This window comes from Polypterus senegalus, chromosome 13 (assembly GCF_016835505.1).
Source record: "Polypterus senegalus isolate Bchr_013 chromosome 13, ASM1683550v1, whole genome shotgun sequence".
Classification (NCBI taxonomy): domain Eukaryota; kingdom Metazoa; phylum Chordata; class Cladistia; order Polypteriformes; family Polypteridae; genus Polypterus; species Polypterus senegalus.
Genome location: NC_053166.1, coordinates 157,202,802 through 157,218,338, shown reverse-complemented (window position 1 = coordinate 157,218,338; position 15,537 = coordinate 157,202,802). Strand labels below are relative to the sequence as shown.

The window sequence follows — 15,537 nt, the reverse complement described above, 5'->3', positions numbered from 1 at the left end:
CAAATGTGAGAATGCACCATTGTGGAATTCCGTGTTATAGTTCGAGGGAGTGAAACCTGCTGAAATTTACTGAAGGGGATGGTAGACCGCCATGAAAAAAAGAACCCACAGTTCTCTCTGAAATAACTGGAAAGTGATAAGTGATTGGCAACCTGTCTATTTAACCAAAAAACAGACTTTGCTTTATAGTGTCAATTCAGAGTATTTTAGGTAGCAACACAAATGACAATGGCATAGACTAAAAATGATGGCCCCCTCATGATTTGTCGCATGACCTTTAGAATTTGCAGTCACTGCAAATGAGTGATTCCTGGAGCTCTCCATGAGACTTTGGCCCACTGGTCCTGAGCAAACGGCTCCAGCTGTGTCAGGTTTGAAGGGGTCTGTAGGCTTCATGTTCCAGTTCTTTCCATAGGATTCAAATCAGGGTTCCCAGAAGGCCACTTCAGAGTAGTCCCATGGTTTGTTCTCGGCCATTCTTGGCTCCTTATCCTGTTGGGAGGATCCATGACCTGCGACTGAGATGAAGGGACTTCTGCTTGCAAAACTCGTCTGCTGCCCCTCTCTTTGTAAAGGATGACAACTCCTTTTTTTTTTTTTTTTTTTTCATGGTGTGACTGAAATGTATGCAATGTGAAAGTCTGCAATGTGCACTTGAAACCTCCTTAGTGTTACATTTTTTTGGCTTGAAAAATGACATTTAATGTCTCCACTGTAAAATGTGCAAAACAATCTAAAAGTACAAAGTCATAAATGTAGAAAGTAAAATGATACAAATAATGAGTAATAATAAAAAATAATTCTAATACTGTGTATATACTGTGAAAAATGTTCCATTGAAGCGCAGGAAAAAATGTTTTGTCTCTTTGGAGGGTACGCGTAATATGACCAATTAATGGGTGAAGCCAGAAAGAATGACAGAAACAAAGTGCGGCTATTTGGAAATGTTTTATTAAAAAGGCTTGATAAAATATAAATGTCCAAAGTTAGCAGTATACACTTTTATACATGCGAGTTATGTACAACATCGGAATGAATGCAGGAAACGCGTTTAGTGCCAAATGTTCCTTTCTCTGAACATAAACTTGAAATTGACAGTTTTGAATGATTGGTGTGGCTCATGCAGCCAAGTATATTTTGTTACGTAGACCCCCAACCCCACCACCATCACCACCACGCAGTCCTACAATGCAAACATAATTGTGGGTTTGAAACCTAAAAGCAGGAGGCTGCTGGGATGTCACATCCCCACCTCCATTCTGTGAAGGACTTGCTCTACACGGGTATAACATGGTTGTGTTGCTCCTGTCCTGGCAGATGAGGGGCTCTGCAGGACCACTGGAACAAATTCAGTTTTACTTGGAATGGAAGGCGTGAACTGTTTTAAGAATAATTCCAGCTTGCAGAGGGTTTGGTGGGGTTTGTTTGATTTTGTTCATTTCTATAGTTTAGACAAAACTGTGTAAATCCCAACCTGCTATGCTGCCTAAACACAAACTACGTTGTAATGTTGAACTCCAAACGTTGAGTCAGTCCTTAATGTGACAAGTTAGCATTTGGAGTTCCTCCATTATGAGGATGTTTAAACCGCCCTGCCTGCAGCCGCTGCCGGGGTAGTGAATGTTCATGATGTCGCTGCCATCAAAGTGATCAACTAAAGGAAAAAATAACAATTACCTCTCCATGATAAGGTGCTGCCCTTCATGAACATGGTTAGGATGCCCCTGTCTCTCCCTGAACGTCTAGAGTGGGGCACATGCTAGTCCAGCTTGCTTTATATACCCATTTTGCCCACCCATCTGCGAAGGGGCCAGAGACTCGGAAGTAAAGGCGTCTCCTCTGTAGGGTCCAGAGTTTCTTGCGCAATACGAGACACCACAGCATTCAAGCCGCTTGGGCAGACTCTCCTCTTGTTACCGTCTTTTGCTTGGTTGCCCTCTTTCTGTCATGCAGGTCTTTGGCCTTAAAGCTAATGAAATGAAGAAAAAAAAAAATACATATTTAAATACATAAGAAATAAAGTGTTCAAATGCACACTTCTGAATAACCCATGAAGCCCCTATGGTTTGGGGAGTTCTTGATCATGTGACTTTAAACAGGGGACTGCGCCACTGCTCAGAAACTTTGACCTGAAGTGGGCTCACGTGTGGCGTCAACGTTAAAAAGAGTTGGTGGAGTGCAGTGCCGCTATAAACGGGGTCCTCCTTTCCCGAGGTTTCTTCCATTTTTTTTTTTTTTTCCCTACAAGGGTTTTTTCAGGGAGTTTTTATTATAGCTCCGCTTATAAGAAGGAAAGAGTGGTCATGGTGGACTTGTCTACCAGAATGTTAAGTTATGTAGCGCCCTGAGCTGTAGAGTCACAGTGGGTACATGTGTTCTTGGTGCTGATGTCAAACTGAAGGGGTTAACTTTAATATACAAATTCAATGCATTTTGTTTAGGAGCAAAACTCGGAATTAATTTTCTCCAAAATAAACTTTAGTTACCACATAGGAGACAAAATTGTTTGTGCACAGGAGTGCACTTCGGTCTAACAAGTCCACAGTTTGTCACAGTCGAATGTCGTGGTCTCCACTTGACAATTGGCATCTCGCCACCACTGCACGGTCGAGATATTCGGATGTGGTTCCTCACGTGTAAAAATACATGTTTACCCAAAATAGTTTCTTCTTCTTAGCCTGAACTGAAAGTGCAATATTCTGTTACGTGACCCCACTCTGATTGTTCTTTCTTCTACCGAATCAGCCCAGTCTCCTCTGTTTACATGTGTTACCCATGAATATGTGCGTATTTGGCACTACCACCCCAAAGGCTGCCTACGAGAGAACTCAAAGGTGGTGCCTCTGCACACTCAACACCTACGAGTGCCCACAGACCGACTTCGGGGCTGCAGCGCCAAAGATGAGCCAATTCATGTTTACCAGTCAGCATTTTAAACTTTACAACGCACTGGTGAGGCCTCAGCTGGAGTCCGGGGTGCAGTTTTGGTCTTCAGGTTACAAAAAAAAGGACCTAACAGCACTGGAAAGAGTCGAGAGCAGAGCAACTACAGGGGACGAGTTACAAGGAAAGATTAAAAGAGCTAAGCCTTTACAGTTTAAGAGGAGACCTGACTGACATGTGCAAAAGGGGATTAGTGCAGTGGGCCGAGGCGGTGACTTTAAAACGAGTTCATCAGGAACGCGGGGACACCGTTGGAAACTTTTAAGAGTACATTTTACACAAACATTAGGAAGTTTCCCTTTACACAGAGAGCCACAGACACCTGGAGTGAGTGACCAGTAGCATGGTGGACAGTCGGACTTTAGGGACCTTCAGAACTCGACCCGAGGAATTAAGAGAATAGGACTGGCCAGCTTTCTTGGGCAGAGTGGCCCGGCCTTGTCCAGAACATTCTACATGTTTAAAACGTGAGGATGTGCAAGTCACAATTTTGCACTGTTACTGAGATAGCCGCATAAAGAAGCCGTGCCCGTCAAGCTTGCTGGCGTGGGCCGTTTTTGAAAGGTACTAAGAGTTAATGGTGTTAAGGCTAGAAACCCAGAGGGCGGAGTGGTGGCTCATAGGGTGAGGATCTGTGTTGGTATCTAGAAGGTTGTTGGTTCAAATCCCGTTACTGTTGGAAGGGTTCCTGCTCTGTTGGGCCCACAAACAAAGCCCTTAACCTGAAAACTGCTCTGGGGTGCCGTAAAATGGCTGGCCCTGTGCTCAGACCCCCCGCAAAAGGTCACAAAAAAGACAATTAACCTTCAGGGATTAACAAAATATATCAGGAAAAAAAACACTGCAACATGTCTTGGTCAATGTCCGCACTACGGTATTCTTAAATCTCCATTCAACAGCACGTTCACGTAGTTTACAAACGCGTCTCTGCTAACGCAAAAATGATTCAAGGTTGAGCGATTTGCCTACAGCGGGTGTGCGCTGCTTTGCCAGAAACAGGGAAGGGGAAGCGTCCTCCTTTAAGGGCCAAAATGTAGTGAGCGGTAAATGATTTGCCTTCCACGCATGTGTGCAGCATTCAGAATGTACAAAACGCAATTTAGATGACGCATACAGTTGAGCAACGCAACTCCTTTAATGATTCTCTTTCCTGTGAAGGGTAACCAGTCAGAGAATCAGATGATGTAACTAGCAGGGTCCAATCAGGGAAAGGGCCACGTAGTGTATAGTAGGCAAGAACCAAACAGAGCGCCACGAAGACTCTGCATTCACAGCATGAAGTTTTGGGAAAGAGTAGTGGAAGCTCAGTTAAGAAGTGAGGTGATGATTAGTGAGCAGCAGTGTGGTTTCATGCCAAGAAAGAGCACCAGAGATGAGATGTTTCCTCTGAGGATGTTGATGGAGAAGTTTAGAGAAGAACAGAAGGAGTTGCATTGAGGAGCTGTGGTATTATATGAGGAAGTACGTAAGAGTGGTACACGATATGTACGAGGGAAGTGTGACCGTGGTGAGGTCTGCAGTAGGAGGGACGGAGGTGGGATTACATCACGGATGGGCTCTGAGCCCCTTTCTTATTTGCAATGGTGATGGACAGGCTGACAGACGAGATTAGACAGGAGTCCCCGTGGACTGTGATGTTTGCTGATGACATTGTGATCTGTAGGGAGGACATGGAGAGGTGGAGATCTGAGAGGAGAGGAATGAAGGTCAGTAGGACCACCAAGACAGAATATGTGTGTGTGGATGAGAGGGAGGTCAGTGGAATGGTGAGGATGAGGGGAGTAGAGTTGGTGAAGGTGGAGGAGTTTATAAATACTTGGGATCAACAGTACAGAGTAATGGGGAGTGTGGAAGAGAAGGTGAAAAAGAAAGTGCAGAGCAGGGTGGAGTGGGTGGAGAAGAGTGTCAGGAGTGATTTGTGACAGACGGGTATCAGCAAGAGTGAAAGGGAAGGTCTACAGGACGGTAGTGAGACCAGCTGTGTTACATGGGCTGGAGACGGTGGTACAGGAGACAGAGCTGGAGGTGGCAGAGTTAAAGATGTGAAGAAGGGCATTGGGAGTGACGAGGATTACAAATGAGGACATTAGAGGGTCAGCTCAGGTTGGACGGTTGGGAGACAAAGTCAGAGAGGCGAGATTGAGTTGGTCTGGACGTGTGCAGAGGAGACATGCTGGGTATACTGAGAGGAGGGTGCTAAGGATAAAGCTACCAGGAAAGAGGAGTAGAGGAAGGCCTAAGAGAAGATTTATAGATGTGGTGAGAGAGAACTTGCAGGTGGTGGGTGTAACAGAGCGAGAAGAAGAAGACAGGAAGAGATGGAAGAAGATGATCCGCTGTGGCCCCTAATGGGAGCAGCTAAAGAGTGTTGTTAAAAGTTTCCTGGTTCTGGGGGTTAAAAATGGTGGAGTTGTGTGGCATGAAGACTGATGTCCGCTATAAATGAGCTGTGGACGTGGGCGGCATTAGCATCAACAAGCAGGCAGCCAAGTGGAGAGGAAACGGACCTACCTGGATCAGCACCCTGTCGCTTTTTGCCGTTATTAACGATTTGGTTTTCGTTGGTCATCTTTATGTCCTGATCCTCGACGTAGTTACTGGAGGGGAAGGAAAGAAAAGTTCAGTTAAGGAGCAGAGAGATAGGCTTTGTGAGCCACGTTAGACATCACTGACACAATTGTGAAAGCAAACGTTTATATCAAAGCGGGGTGAGGCGAGGTGCGGGGGCAGCGCCGGGTGTGCGAGTGTGTGTTTCTAGCAGCTATGCCAAGAGGGTGCGGCACTTTTTTTTGCTTTTCTACTTACTCCTCTGGGTTCCTCTGTGGTTGTGGGCTTAGGCAGGCAAACAGGCAAAGAAATAGACATGAAAGGCGCTATATTAGGGAGAGTTGGTATGAGAGAGAGAGAGAGAGAGATAAATGACATCAAAACCAAAAGAACTGCGTGAGTAACAGGGGGACACATCAGAAACAAGACATGAAGAGAGTAAAAGGAAATCGAGACCAGTGGGTGCATTCTGGGTAACGGGACCCCCGTCGGTAACCGCAGGTTTAGTTTAGTTTGCTGCCAGTGCATCAGCCGGGTTGAGAGATGATACCTTATCACCGTGCTCTTCTCTCGGAGGAGGATCTTCTCGTTATCCGTAAACAAGATGGTGTGGTACGGAACGACGGGATCGCAGGTGGGCAGAATGCCCCGTACCATGTGATTCACTGCATCCAAAATCCCGTTGTACACCAGCAGGTCATCGACTAGCAGCTGCAGTGGAAACAGCAGACACATTAACATTTAATAAGGAGGGGCCCCGTTCACCCCTCGACCGCCGTTACTCACCCCAAACTCTTTGACGCCCCTCTGCGGAGTTTTCGAGTAGTTCCACAGCTTAATCATGGAGACGGTGACTGGCTGGTCAAAAATGATGTAAACTCGGTTGACCTGCACGGAAGGGAAAATGACATCAAACATTAATATTTTTATAGAGTTTGTCATGTGTGGGCATGTCGGAGGTCCTCCCCCTGGGCTCGAGCCAGGTATGTGATAACCCACCGGGGGGCACCATCACTGATGTTCTCCTCTCCCTGCAGCTCAGAGAGGCCGCCCAGTGAGGGCACTTAGCCCCACCCATTCCAGGACAAGCCTGGCTGCCCGACTGGAGTGGGCACTAACCTGAGAATGAGCTGGCAGACTGAGCCCCCGAGCGACTGACCCCTCAGTTACACAAGTTGTTGTTTAAGCCCAAATGCCGATTTGTTTTCTTGATTTCCAAGACTTTTTGTTTCTGTTTGACCAACAACTAAACGGGACGAGCCAGTTGGTGTCCCAAATTACCCCTGCTGTTCATCCTGTCATCCTGCACCCACACGATCTTCACCTACCCTACTTATCATACAGCTGCCCCCCATGCTGACGGCTATTTGACTATAGAGGGGAACATCCAAATAAAGCTGCCATGTCCTTCTCCCCTCAGCCACCACCACGTCCACTTTAGAGGAAACCCACCAAAAAAACAAAAAAAAGGGAACACAAATCTGCTGCCATACCAGGCCGGGCAGCAGGGGGGCCAGCCACATGTGCCTCCCGTCATGAGTGTTGTTCACGCCATCGATCAGCTTATCTGGGGTCCTTACGTCTCCCGTCACGCTCTCCAAAACGTTCACGCTGTCTGGAAAGGCAGCAATGTCTTAAAAGTCGGTGTGAAGGATCATAAAATAAAATACGTTACAATAAACAATAATAAAAAAAAAAAATCAATCACGAAGGGGCACTCGGGCTATCACAGCACATTCAGAAAACGTGAGAAGTGATTTGTCGACTTCACTGCCATTTTTCTGTGTCAACAGCATGCAGCTCAACTTGGGCCAACTGTTTAAGGTGTTGGGTCCCCCCCTTGACAGGACCCTCCTTGTTGAATACATAAGGAAAAATAGAAATGTCACAAACGAGAAGAGCCCACCCTTCAGTCCATCGGGTCTGTTTGTGTAACTAATAGCTAAGCTGTCCCCCAAATCTCGTCCGGATACTTCTGAAAGGCTGGTCAAGTAGTCTGCATATCTAGTGGACCCTGGGACCTGCAGGACTTGCTTGGGGATCCACAGGTGCCCCTGGGGACAACTGGGAGTGCTGGACTCATGCCATGCCATGTTTACCACTTCTGCTTTCATGTAAAGTGGGCAGGTTAGGGTCCTGCTGTCATCACAGAACGGCTGGCACATCAACATCAGTCCATCACCAGCCTCATAGTGTTTTGTGAGCACTGAAGGCTCTCGTCTCACTTCAGAAGACGACTCTCTCCCTCTCTCTCTCTGTCTTTTATTTTACGATGATCTTCCTTTTTGTTTTTTTATTATTTTACAATTCCTTTCTCATTAACAGTTTATTCCTCCTGTTAAACAACAGCCATCAGTAAAAAACTGTAAGGAGGCCCACTGCAGACAGTAACTGAGAGGGGGCACTGAAGAGTCGTCACGCTGTGCATGTTGACTAGCGCAGGCAGGAGAGAATGGCACCGGACTGTGTACATGTGACAAAAAAAAAACAGTGTTTAGACACAAGGGGGCAACACAGGGAGGAGTGACAGTGACACTAGCGGGCGATGTAGTCAGGGCCACCATCAGTGACAGTGACACTAGCGGGCGATGCAGTCAGAATGTGATCAGTGACACTAGCGGGCGATGTAGTCAGGGCCACCATCAGTGACAGTGACACTAGCGGGCGATGTAGTCAGGGCCACCATCAGTGACAGTGACACTAGCGGGCGATGTAGTCAGGGCCACCATCAGTGACACTAGAGGGCACTGCAGTCAGAATGTGATCAGTGACACTAGCGGGCGATGTAGTCAGGGCCACCATCAGTGACTCTAAAAACAAAATAAAGGCAAACACATTGGAATAAAAGCACACAATAAAGAATGAAAGGTATGGCAACAAAAAAAAAAGGTCCGAGCAGGTGTAATGAAAGGCGCTATATAAAATGACACTTGAGGTGAACAGAGTAAGGCAGAGCAAATATGAACCTTGAGCTATAAATAATCAAAATGAAGCCGCTGACAAGCCATAAAAGGCGTAAAGAAGACAACGGAAGGCACCCTATAGGTGGGCACACTGCGGCCCCTTTCTTAAGGATACTGTTTTCAGTGAGGGTGATCTTCTGGTCGTGTTCGTCGTAGAACTCCAGCCCGTTGAGTCCGATGTAGTAAGGGTCACCCCAGCTTGTGAGAAGCTGCAGCTGAAAGATGACTGAGATAAAAGAATTAAGGAGGCCAAAGCAGGAGACTTTTGAGAGACCACCAATGTCCACTCAGCACCCTCTGGTAGGTGGCAAATGACCTAAATGGGCCAGTGGCCTGGGGGTCTACTGTCGCCGAGTCCCAGCTTCAGAGTCCCAGGATCTAATGTGTGGACACGAGCTTTGTGGAGCTTGCAGGCTCTCCTCGTGCCTCCTTGTTTTTTTTCTTCAGGTAATGCAGATCTCCCACCATAGCTCAGATATGCCAGTGACTGGGGGGCAGCCGCAAACTTACCAGGCTCTCCCACTTCAGATTCCAGCTTGGCCATAGACTTGATAAGATTGTCAGCAACTGAGGGACTGAAATTAAACCAGCAGGCATACAAAATCGAAGGATTGAAGACACTGGGGGGAAACTGGGAATCGACTGTGGGGACCCTAATTTGTGAGCAGGCTGTGGGGCTTGGTGGGCAAAACCTTTAAAAACGCAAAATTAAGTCGGATGAAAAGAAGTAAAAAAAAAAAAAACAAAAAACAAACCTGCCCACTTGACCACCTATAATATCAACCACCAGGAGGCAGCACAGTGCTAGGCAGGTGGTATCAGCCACTAGGTGGCAGCATGGGGCTGAGCATGTAGTAAGTGCCATTAGGAGGCAACTTGGAGCTATGCTGGTCATATAAAAATCAGACATTAGGTGGCAGCATAGTACTGGCATTGTGATATTGACCAGTAGGAGGCAGCATAGTGCTGGCCATGTAAAATCAGACATTAGGTGGCAGCACAGAGCTGGCTTCATAATGTCTGACTAGTGGGCAGTATGGTTCTACCCAAGTGATGTCAGACAGGATGTTGGTATTGGAACATCGCCCACTAGGTGGCAGCATGGTGCCGGGCATGTAATATAAGCCATTAGGAGGCAAAATGGCACTATGCTGGTCATATAAAAATCAGACATCATGTGGCAGCATAGTACTGGCATTGTGATATCGACCAATAGGAAGTAGCATAGTGCTAGCCATTTTGAAAATCAGACATTAGGTGCTAAATGATATCGGCCACTAGATGGCAGCATAGTATTGGGCACATATCATCAGCCAATAGATGGCAGCCATACGACTCCAGCCACCAGGCGGCCTAGTACTGTACACATGATATCAGTCACTGGGGAGCAAGCTGGGGCTGGTATTGTGACATCGGCCAGTAGGAGGCAGCATGTTGCCATCCATCTGAGGTGCTCTAACCAAACAACCATAAAGGATACATCCACAAGGCATTAGGGGGGCTTCATAGTCCATGCTGCTTCGCTCAATGTCCTTGGAGAAGCGGTTGCTAAAAGCCAAAACAGAAGACCATTTACAGCACAAGTCCATCAGACGGTCTTAGGCAGCGGGCCTGCAGTCGTCGTTCTTCATCTCTCGGTCACCCCTCACCAGCCCCTGTTCCACGGGCCGCGCCTTGCCACTTCTCTCCTGTGCCTAATCCGATTTCTCGCCCCGCTTCCTGTCATCGCTTTGGCTTCTGCTTTTTTTCCTCCTCAATTTCCCTAACTGGCTTTGCGCCGGCCTGCCGCGGAGCTCACACACACATGGCACCTAATTACGTTTGCTTGATTCTTTCTGGAAGCCGTCATGCCCAGGAGTTCATTTATTTCCTGTAGCCTCTGCACACACATTCTGGCACTTGAGATGGCAGGTCATTTTAACGTCATGGCCCCCATTTCTGTTTGGTGCCTTCCAGCACGGCCTCACCAGTAATGGCCGCTGACATCTCGTAATTTCCAGTTCCCTTTTGAATGTACCCTGGGCACCAAAGACAAAGTGTGGCCTGCTACCTTCTAGACAGTAAAGACCTGCAACTTCTGGCACATGCCAAGATACGTCCTCCACCCAATTCAGGGTTGGCGTTTGGGATGGACAAGGCTTTAACAACAACTAAGGACACGGAGCTGGACAAAGCAGGTGGGAAAGGACGAGACGCAAGAGGCGAGTGTGAAACTGGGCATTCTGAATGGTGTGGCACACAGAATGTAAACCGCCAATTTTTTAATGACGTAAAGTTTTTGTCAGCCCTGCCACTCAAAAGTGACAACTGGTCAATCCACAGGAGTGGCATGAGGCCTGCTGTCATTTGTGAATGCTGGAAAAACTACCAGGCATCACAGTCTGGGTTTGACCAAGATGAGGTGTGTGCCCATATTTTAAATGTGGCGCTTTTAGCAGGATTGTCACCCCTCCAGCCTCACTCTTACGTCATACATCACCCACAAGGTGCCCACAACTTTGCGCTGATGGCTTCATCTCACCTGAGTTTCTGCTTTTTGGGCCGATTGCCCGCAGACTGCAGAAAATCGATGAAGAGGATTTCCTGGGCAAAGTCAAAGTGGCAGTTGCCAGGTCCTTTCCGGATAAGAAATCCTTCTGGGGGTGAGATGCCAACTCCATCGAGAGACACGTGGACGATCTTCACCTAAATATAAAGAGCAGACAGGAACTTCAGACATCAAATTGGGTGAAAGAAAGACATTCTGACCAAATGGGGAGCCATGGCTGGGAACGCACAGGACATGCAGAAATGCCTGGCACCCTGGTGAACCCACGGCACCCTCTCAAGGATCTGGCACAGGGGACCAGTTGGAAGCTAGGACTGGATCTAAATTGGGAGGACCCACCCAACAGTCACAAAAAGGATCTGCCAAGTATGGTGGTGGGTGCAATGGTCAAGTTGGCATGTTTTACCAGCTAAAGGAGTTGGCACTGAAGCACAGCTGGGAGCTGGGAGCGCCTGTCACTGCAGTGGACACACAGATGTGCTGGGCACAGAGGCTGCGGTTGAGCTGGCATCTGAAATAAAGCTGCCTGGTGGGTGCAAAGCTATTCTCTAGCAGTGCCCTCCAACAGAGGTGGTGGGGGCATCATCAGTAATGGAGACTGAGCCCCCTCAAATGATCGTCTATATCCCAGTGGGCAAACTGAAACCACAAAATGCTTGGCACAGAGTCTGGGATCTAAAATGGGAGAGTCCGACAGGTTCAAAGCACCTACTCAGTGGATTTTCAGCACTGTGTAATAGTTGGCATAGGGGCACTGTCAGCAGCTGAGCTTCAACCCAAGCTAAAAGCCTTTGCCACTGTGCCAAGCACTATGTGGAGTCTGAGGCTGGTCACCTATCGTCCAACTAAGTAACTGACACAGGGTCTACAGCTGAGTGAACGGGAAAGTCTAACCGGTTCAAAGTCCTCACACTGCGGACCCCCAGACCAAAAGGTGCCAACTCTGTCAAATGGGTTTGAGCTGGGAGAGTTGTCATCTATCACCAGCACAGTACCCACAAACGTGCCTGGCACAAAGTCTGTAGCTGGGCTGGAAAGCACAGATTCAAACTTGTTGCCAAGTGAGCCAACAGTGCCCTCTAAAGGACCCTGGCAGAGGCAGCCTGTCACCCAGTGGGCACACTTCTTTGTGCTAAGCCTGTCTGTCTGTGTGTGCTGCTGTGGTTGAGTTGGTCGATCTCTGAAATTTAAAGCCCTTGTTTAACAAACCATGCCCTCTGAAAGAGTTGGCACAGGGGCACATTTTGTACTGGAGACCAGAATGGCCCATCACCCAGTGGACACACAAATGTTATGCCAAGCCCTGCCAGTCTGTGCTGAACTGGCAGGGCCAAAGCTGACATCTTAGTGGACCCACAGCACCCTCTAGGGGAACTCAGTAGCCAATATAGGATCTAAGCTGGGAGGGCCTGCTGCCAAGTGAACTCATGGCACCCACCGATGCAGTTGGCACAGTGGCGGGGGTTCTGATATAGGAGAGCCGGTCATGTGTAGCAGGGCAGGCTGGGATTTGGGCTGCCATGTGGACTGGGGAGTTGGCACTTTAACTTACTGCAGCTGATTTTTCCAGCAACTTTGGGGAAAAAGAGGGTACTGGGTGGGCAAAGAAATTGTATGCCACGTCTGTTTTTCTAGTTCCTTACGCCTCTGTAAGTGTCCTCCGGAGACTTGTTGTAGTTCCAGAAGCGGAGCCCTGCTATCGTCTCAGGACGCTGGAAGTTGATGGACAGGATGTGACTCTGGCCTTCTGTGAAGGGGATCAGCCACATGTGTTCGTCGTCCGTCGTGACGTTGGTGCCGTCGATGAGCCTAAAAAAGAAAAAGGGCAGGCAGGCTGGTGAGGGCAAAGACCACCAAGCTTTACAAAACAACTGCCCCAATTTTAATGGAATTCCAGGTTCACCCCTCCTACCTTGAAATAGTTCATTTAGTTCCAAATGTTTTACAATTGTGAGGGAGGAGTCCCTAAAATTCAGATTTATATTTTTTTTTTTTTTGCCATTGCCTTGACACGGACGTGACATGCCACGCACCAATGAACACAGAGGGGCCAAAATGCTGTGAATACCCTGGCCACTCAAACAAACTCACATTACGAAGATCACGGGACACCGAGACAGGATGATACGCTGCGCACCTCATGATAAAGACAGGGGAACACAAGATATCCAGACTGCCTGATATGGCCACCCAATTACAGCTGTGTAGTTCTGACAGAGAAACAAAACTCTAACTGTGCCATCTGTCACAAACCTGAGTGTCACAGCTGAATATACAAAGACTCAAGTGGGCCACAGCTCTGGCATAACAAAATCTCACTACACAAATTCATCTGATGTCCCCTAAATTAACCTTTGTAAACCCTGAGAATCAACATTATGTGTTTGTGTCTCTGGGAGTCGGGACCCTGAACGTAAATTTCAAAACATAAAATCTCTCAAAGCTCACTACTGGGTTTGTGAGAAAATAAGGTGGCAGAGAACAGAAAGCTCTTCACTGGATGGGTGGGGCCTGCCTACTGCCACCTGGCTCCTCCCAGCCTGCCTACTGCCACTCAGCCACCTGGCTCCTCCCAGCCTGCCGCCACTCAACCACCTGGCTTCCACCCAGCCACCTGGCCCCACCCAGCCTGCCGCCACTCAGCCACCTGGCCCCACCCAGCCTGCCGCCACTCAGCCACCTGGCCCCACCCAGCCTGCCGCCACTCAGCCACCTGGCCCCACCCAGCCTGTGGAGGGCTAGATGACTGAATGGCAGCACGCAGGGTGGAAACCAGATGCTTGTTTGGCAGCAGGCAGGGCAGGGCTAGTTGACAGACTGGGAGCAGGCAGGCTTGGCAGGGGCATAGTGCCAAGTGGCATTAGGCTGGGCGTGGGATAGATGCTCAGGTGGCAGCAGGCTGGGTGGGGTTAGACACTTAAGTGACGGCAGTCTGCCCAGCAGGGACAAGCCTTACTGCTTTGCTTGGTGTCAGTAATCCTGAAGGGTGTGACGCCAATTGCTAACCCTGTGATGCTGATGGTGTTTAGGTTTCCATATCTGCCTTCTGTTCCCAGATACCGTTTGTTGTTTTGTGTGGCTGATAACATCCGGAAAATGAAGTCATCGCTCTCTAGGGCCGCAGACTGTGATGTTGCTATTAATTATTATTATTCAGTAAGCGAGGTTTGTTAATGTGTGCATCCTTCCTTCGGTCTCACAGCTCGCCACACTACTGTATGTTCAAAGCAGAAATCGTTCGCCGTTTTTTTAAATTGTAGCCTGCTTGATCCCTGAAACAACCCGTGCCTGCCCTCTGTGCTCTTAACCAACTAGTGCTCCTCTTTGGCGTTGTAGTAAATTGGTTCACAGTTCGCCATACCCTTGAATCGCACGACAAGCTGGCCGTTTGCGTTGCGTATCGAAGCGTGCGAGTGTCATAAGAAAGCGGCCTGGTGTCGGTCAAAAGTACACGATGCTTGCAGAGTGTGTACCCAGGTGTGATGCATCATTCAACATTCTCAAGCTAAATTCAAGCCCCAGCTGCACAGATAGGACCCTCCTGATCACCATGGGGCATTTCACATATAGATTACCCCCAAATGAGAAAGCCCACCAGCCCATCCCTCTGCGTCTCTTTTGCAGGACCCATACATGGAAGAGGTGAGGAAGCTTACTTGTCTAAGGTCCTTGAGTCCTGGCCATATTCTGGGAGCTCATTGAGGTCCTTTGGGGAGGCTTCGATCATGTCTATGGTGAGAGGGAAGGCTTGTCCATGTCGGTCAACAACCTCCAAGCTGGTGAGGCCCATGTAATGAGCGTCGCCCCAGGTCAGCGTCATGCCTAGTGTGAGGCCTTGGTGAACAAGAGAAGAAGACAAGTGTCAAACATACACAAGCATAGAGAGAGGCTGCTTCAGGCTGAGGGTCCTGAGGTGAGGCTGTCATCTGAAGTGGCAGGACCCCTGAATGTTATACAGGGTGCGCTAACTGCATATAACGGCGTTTTAGAATGGCATATCACTTTATCAGTGTCATAAATCGGCTGGAGACGATTCTTGCCTGGTTGCTCCTTGACCTTTTACATTTATTTCCCCCCAAACTTTGTATCCCGGGTTTTGAAGACCACAGAATCCATTGGTTTCTTTCATTTTTGACTTTCTTGTATGGAATCATTCAGAAATTTGACCTTGAGATTTTGATGAATCTCAACTTTGAGACCTCCGTGTGTCTGATTTGCTTTCTTGTAGGGAAAGTATTGGAATCGTCCATAAATTCGATTTCGAGATTTTGATGAATCTCGACCTTTGAGACCCCCGAGTCCGATTTGCTTTCTCGTAGGGAAAGTATTGGAATCGTCCATAAATTCGATTTCGAGATTTTGATGAATCTCAACCTTTGAGACCTCCGCAAATCCGATTTGCTTTCTTGTATTGTAAATCGTCCATAAATTCGATTTCGAGATTTTAATGAATCTCAACTTTGAGACCTCCCCGAGTCTGATTTGCTTTCTTGTAGGGAAAGTATTGGAATCGTCCATAAATTCGATTTCGAGATT

At 48.0% G+C, this 15,537-nt stretch overlaps 1 protein-coding gene across 3 annotated transcripts in view; it reads right to left on the bottom strand.

Moving 5' to 3' along the window:
* Positions 1-932: 932 nt before the first annotated feature.
* Positions 933-15,537, bottom strand: part of LOC120543166 (katanin-interacting protein) — a 97,056-nt gene continuing 82,451 nt past the window's right edge. For all 3 annotated transcript variants that reach the window (XM_039776071.1, XM_039776073.1, XM_039776074.1), the window contains 10 exons: positions 14,658-14,835; positions 12,645-12,810; positions 10,975-11,138; positions 9,934-10,001; positions 8,569-8,679; positions 6,984-7,123; positions 6,277-6,378; positions 6,041-6,201; positions 5,455-5,540; positions 933-1,969 (listed from right to left, as the gene is read on the bottom strand). In XM_039776071.1, coding sequence (XP_039632005.1) covers positions 1,914-1,969; positions 5,455-5,540; positions 6,041-6,201; positions 6,277-6,378; positions 6,984-7,123; positions 8,569-8,679; positions 9,934-10,001; positions 10,975-11,138; positions 12,645-12,810; positions 14,658-14,835 — 1,232 coding nt within the window. In that variant the 3' untranslated portion in view covers positions 933-1,913. The remainder of the gene's footprint in view (positions 1,970-5,454; positions 5,541-6,040; positions 6,202-6,276; positions 6,379-6,983; positions 7,124-8,568; positions 8,680-9,933; positions 10,002-10,974; positions 11,139-12,644; positions 12,811-14,657; positions 14,836-15,537) is intronic.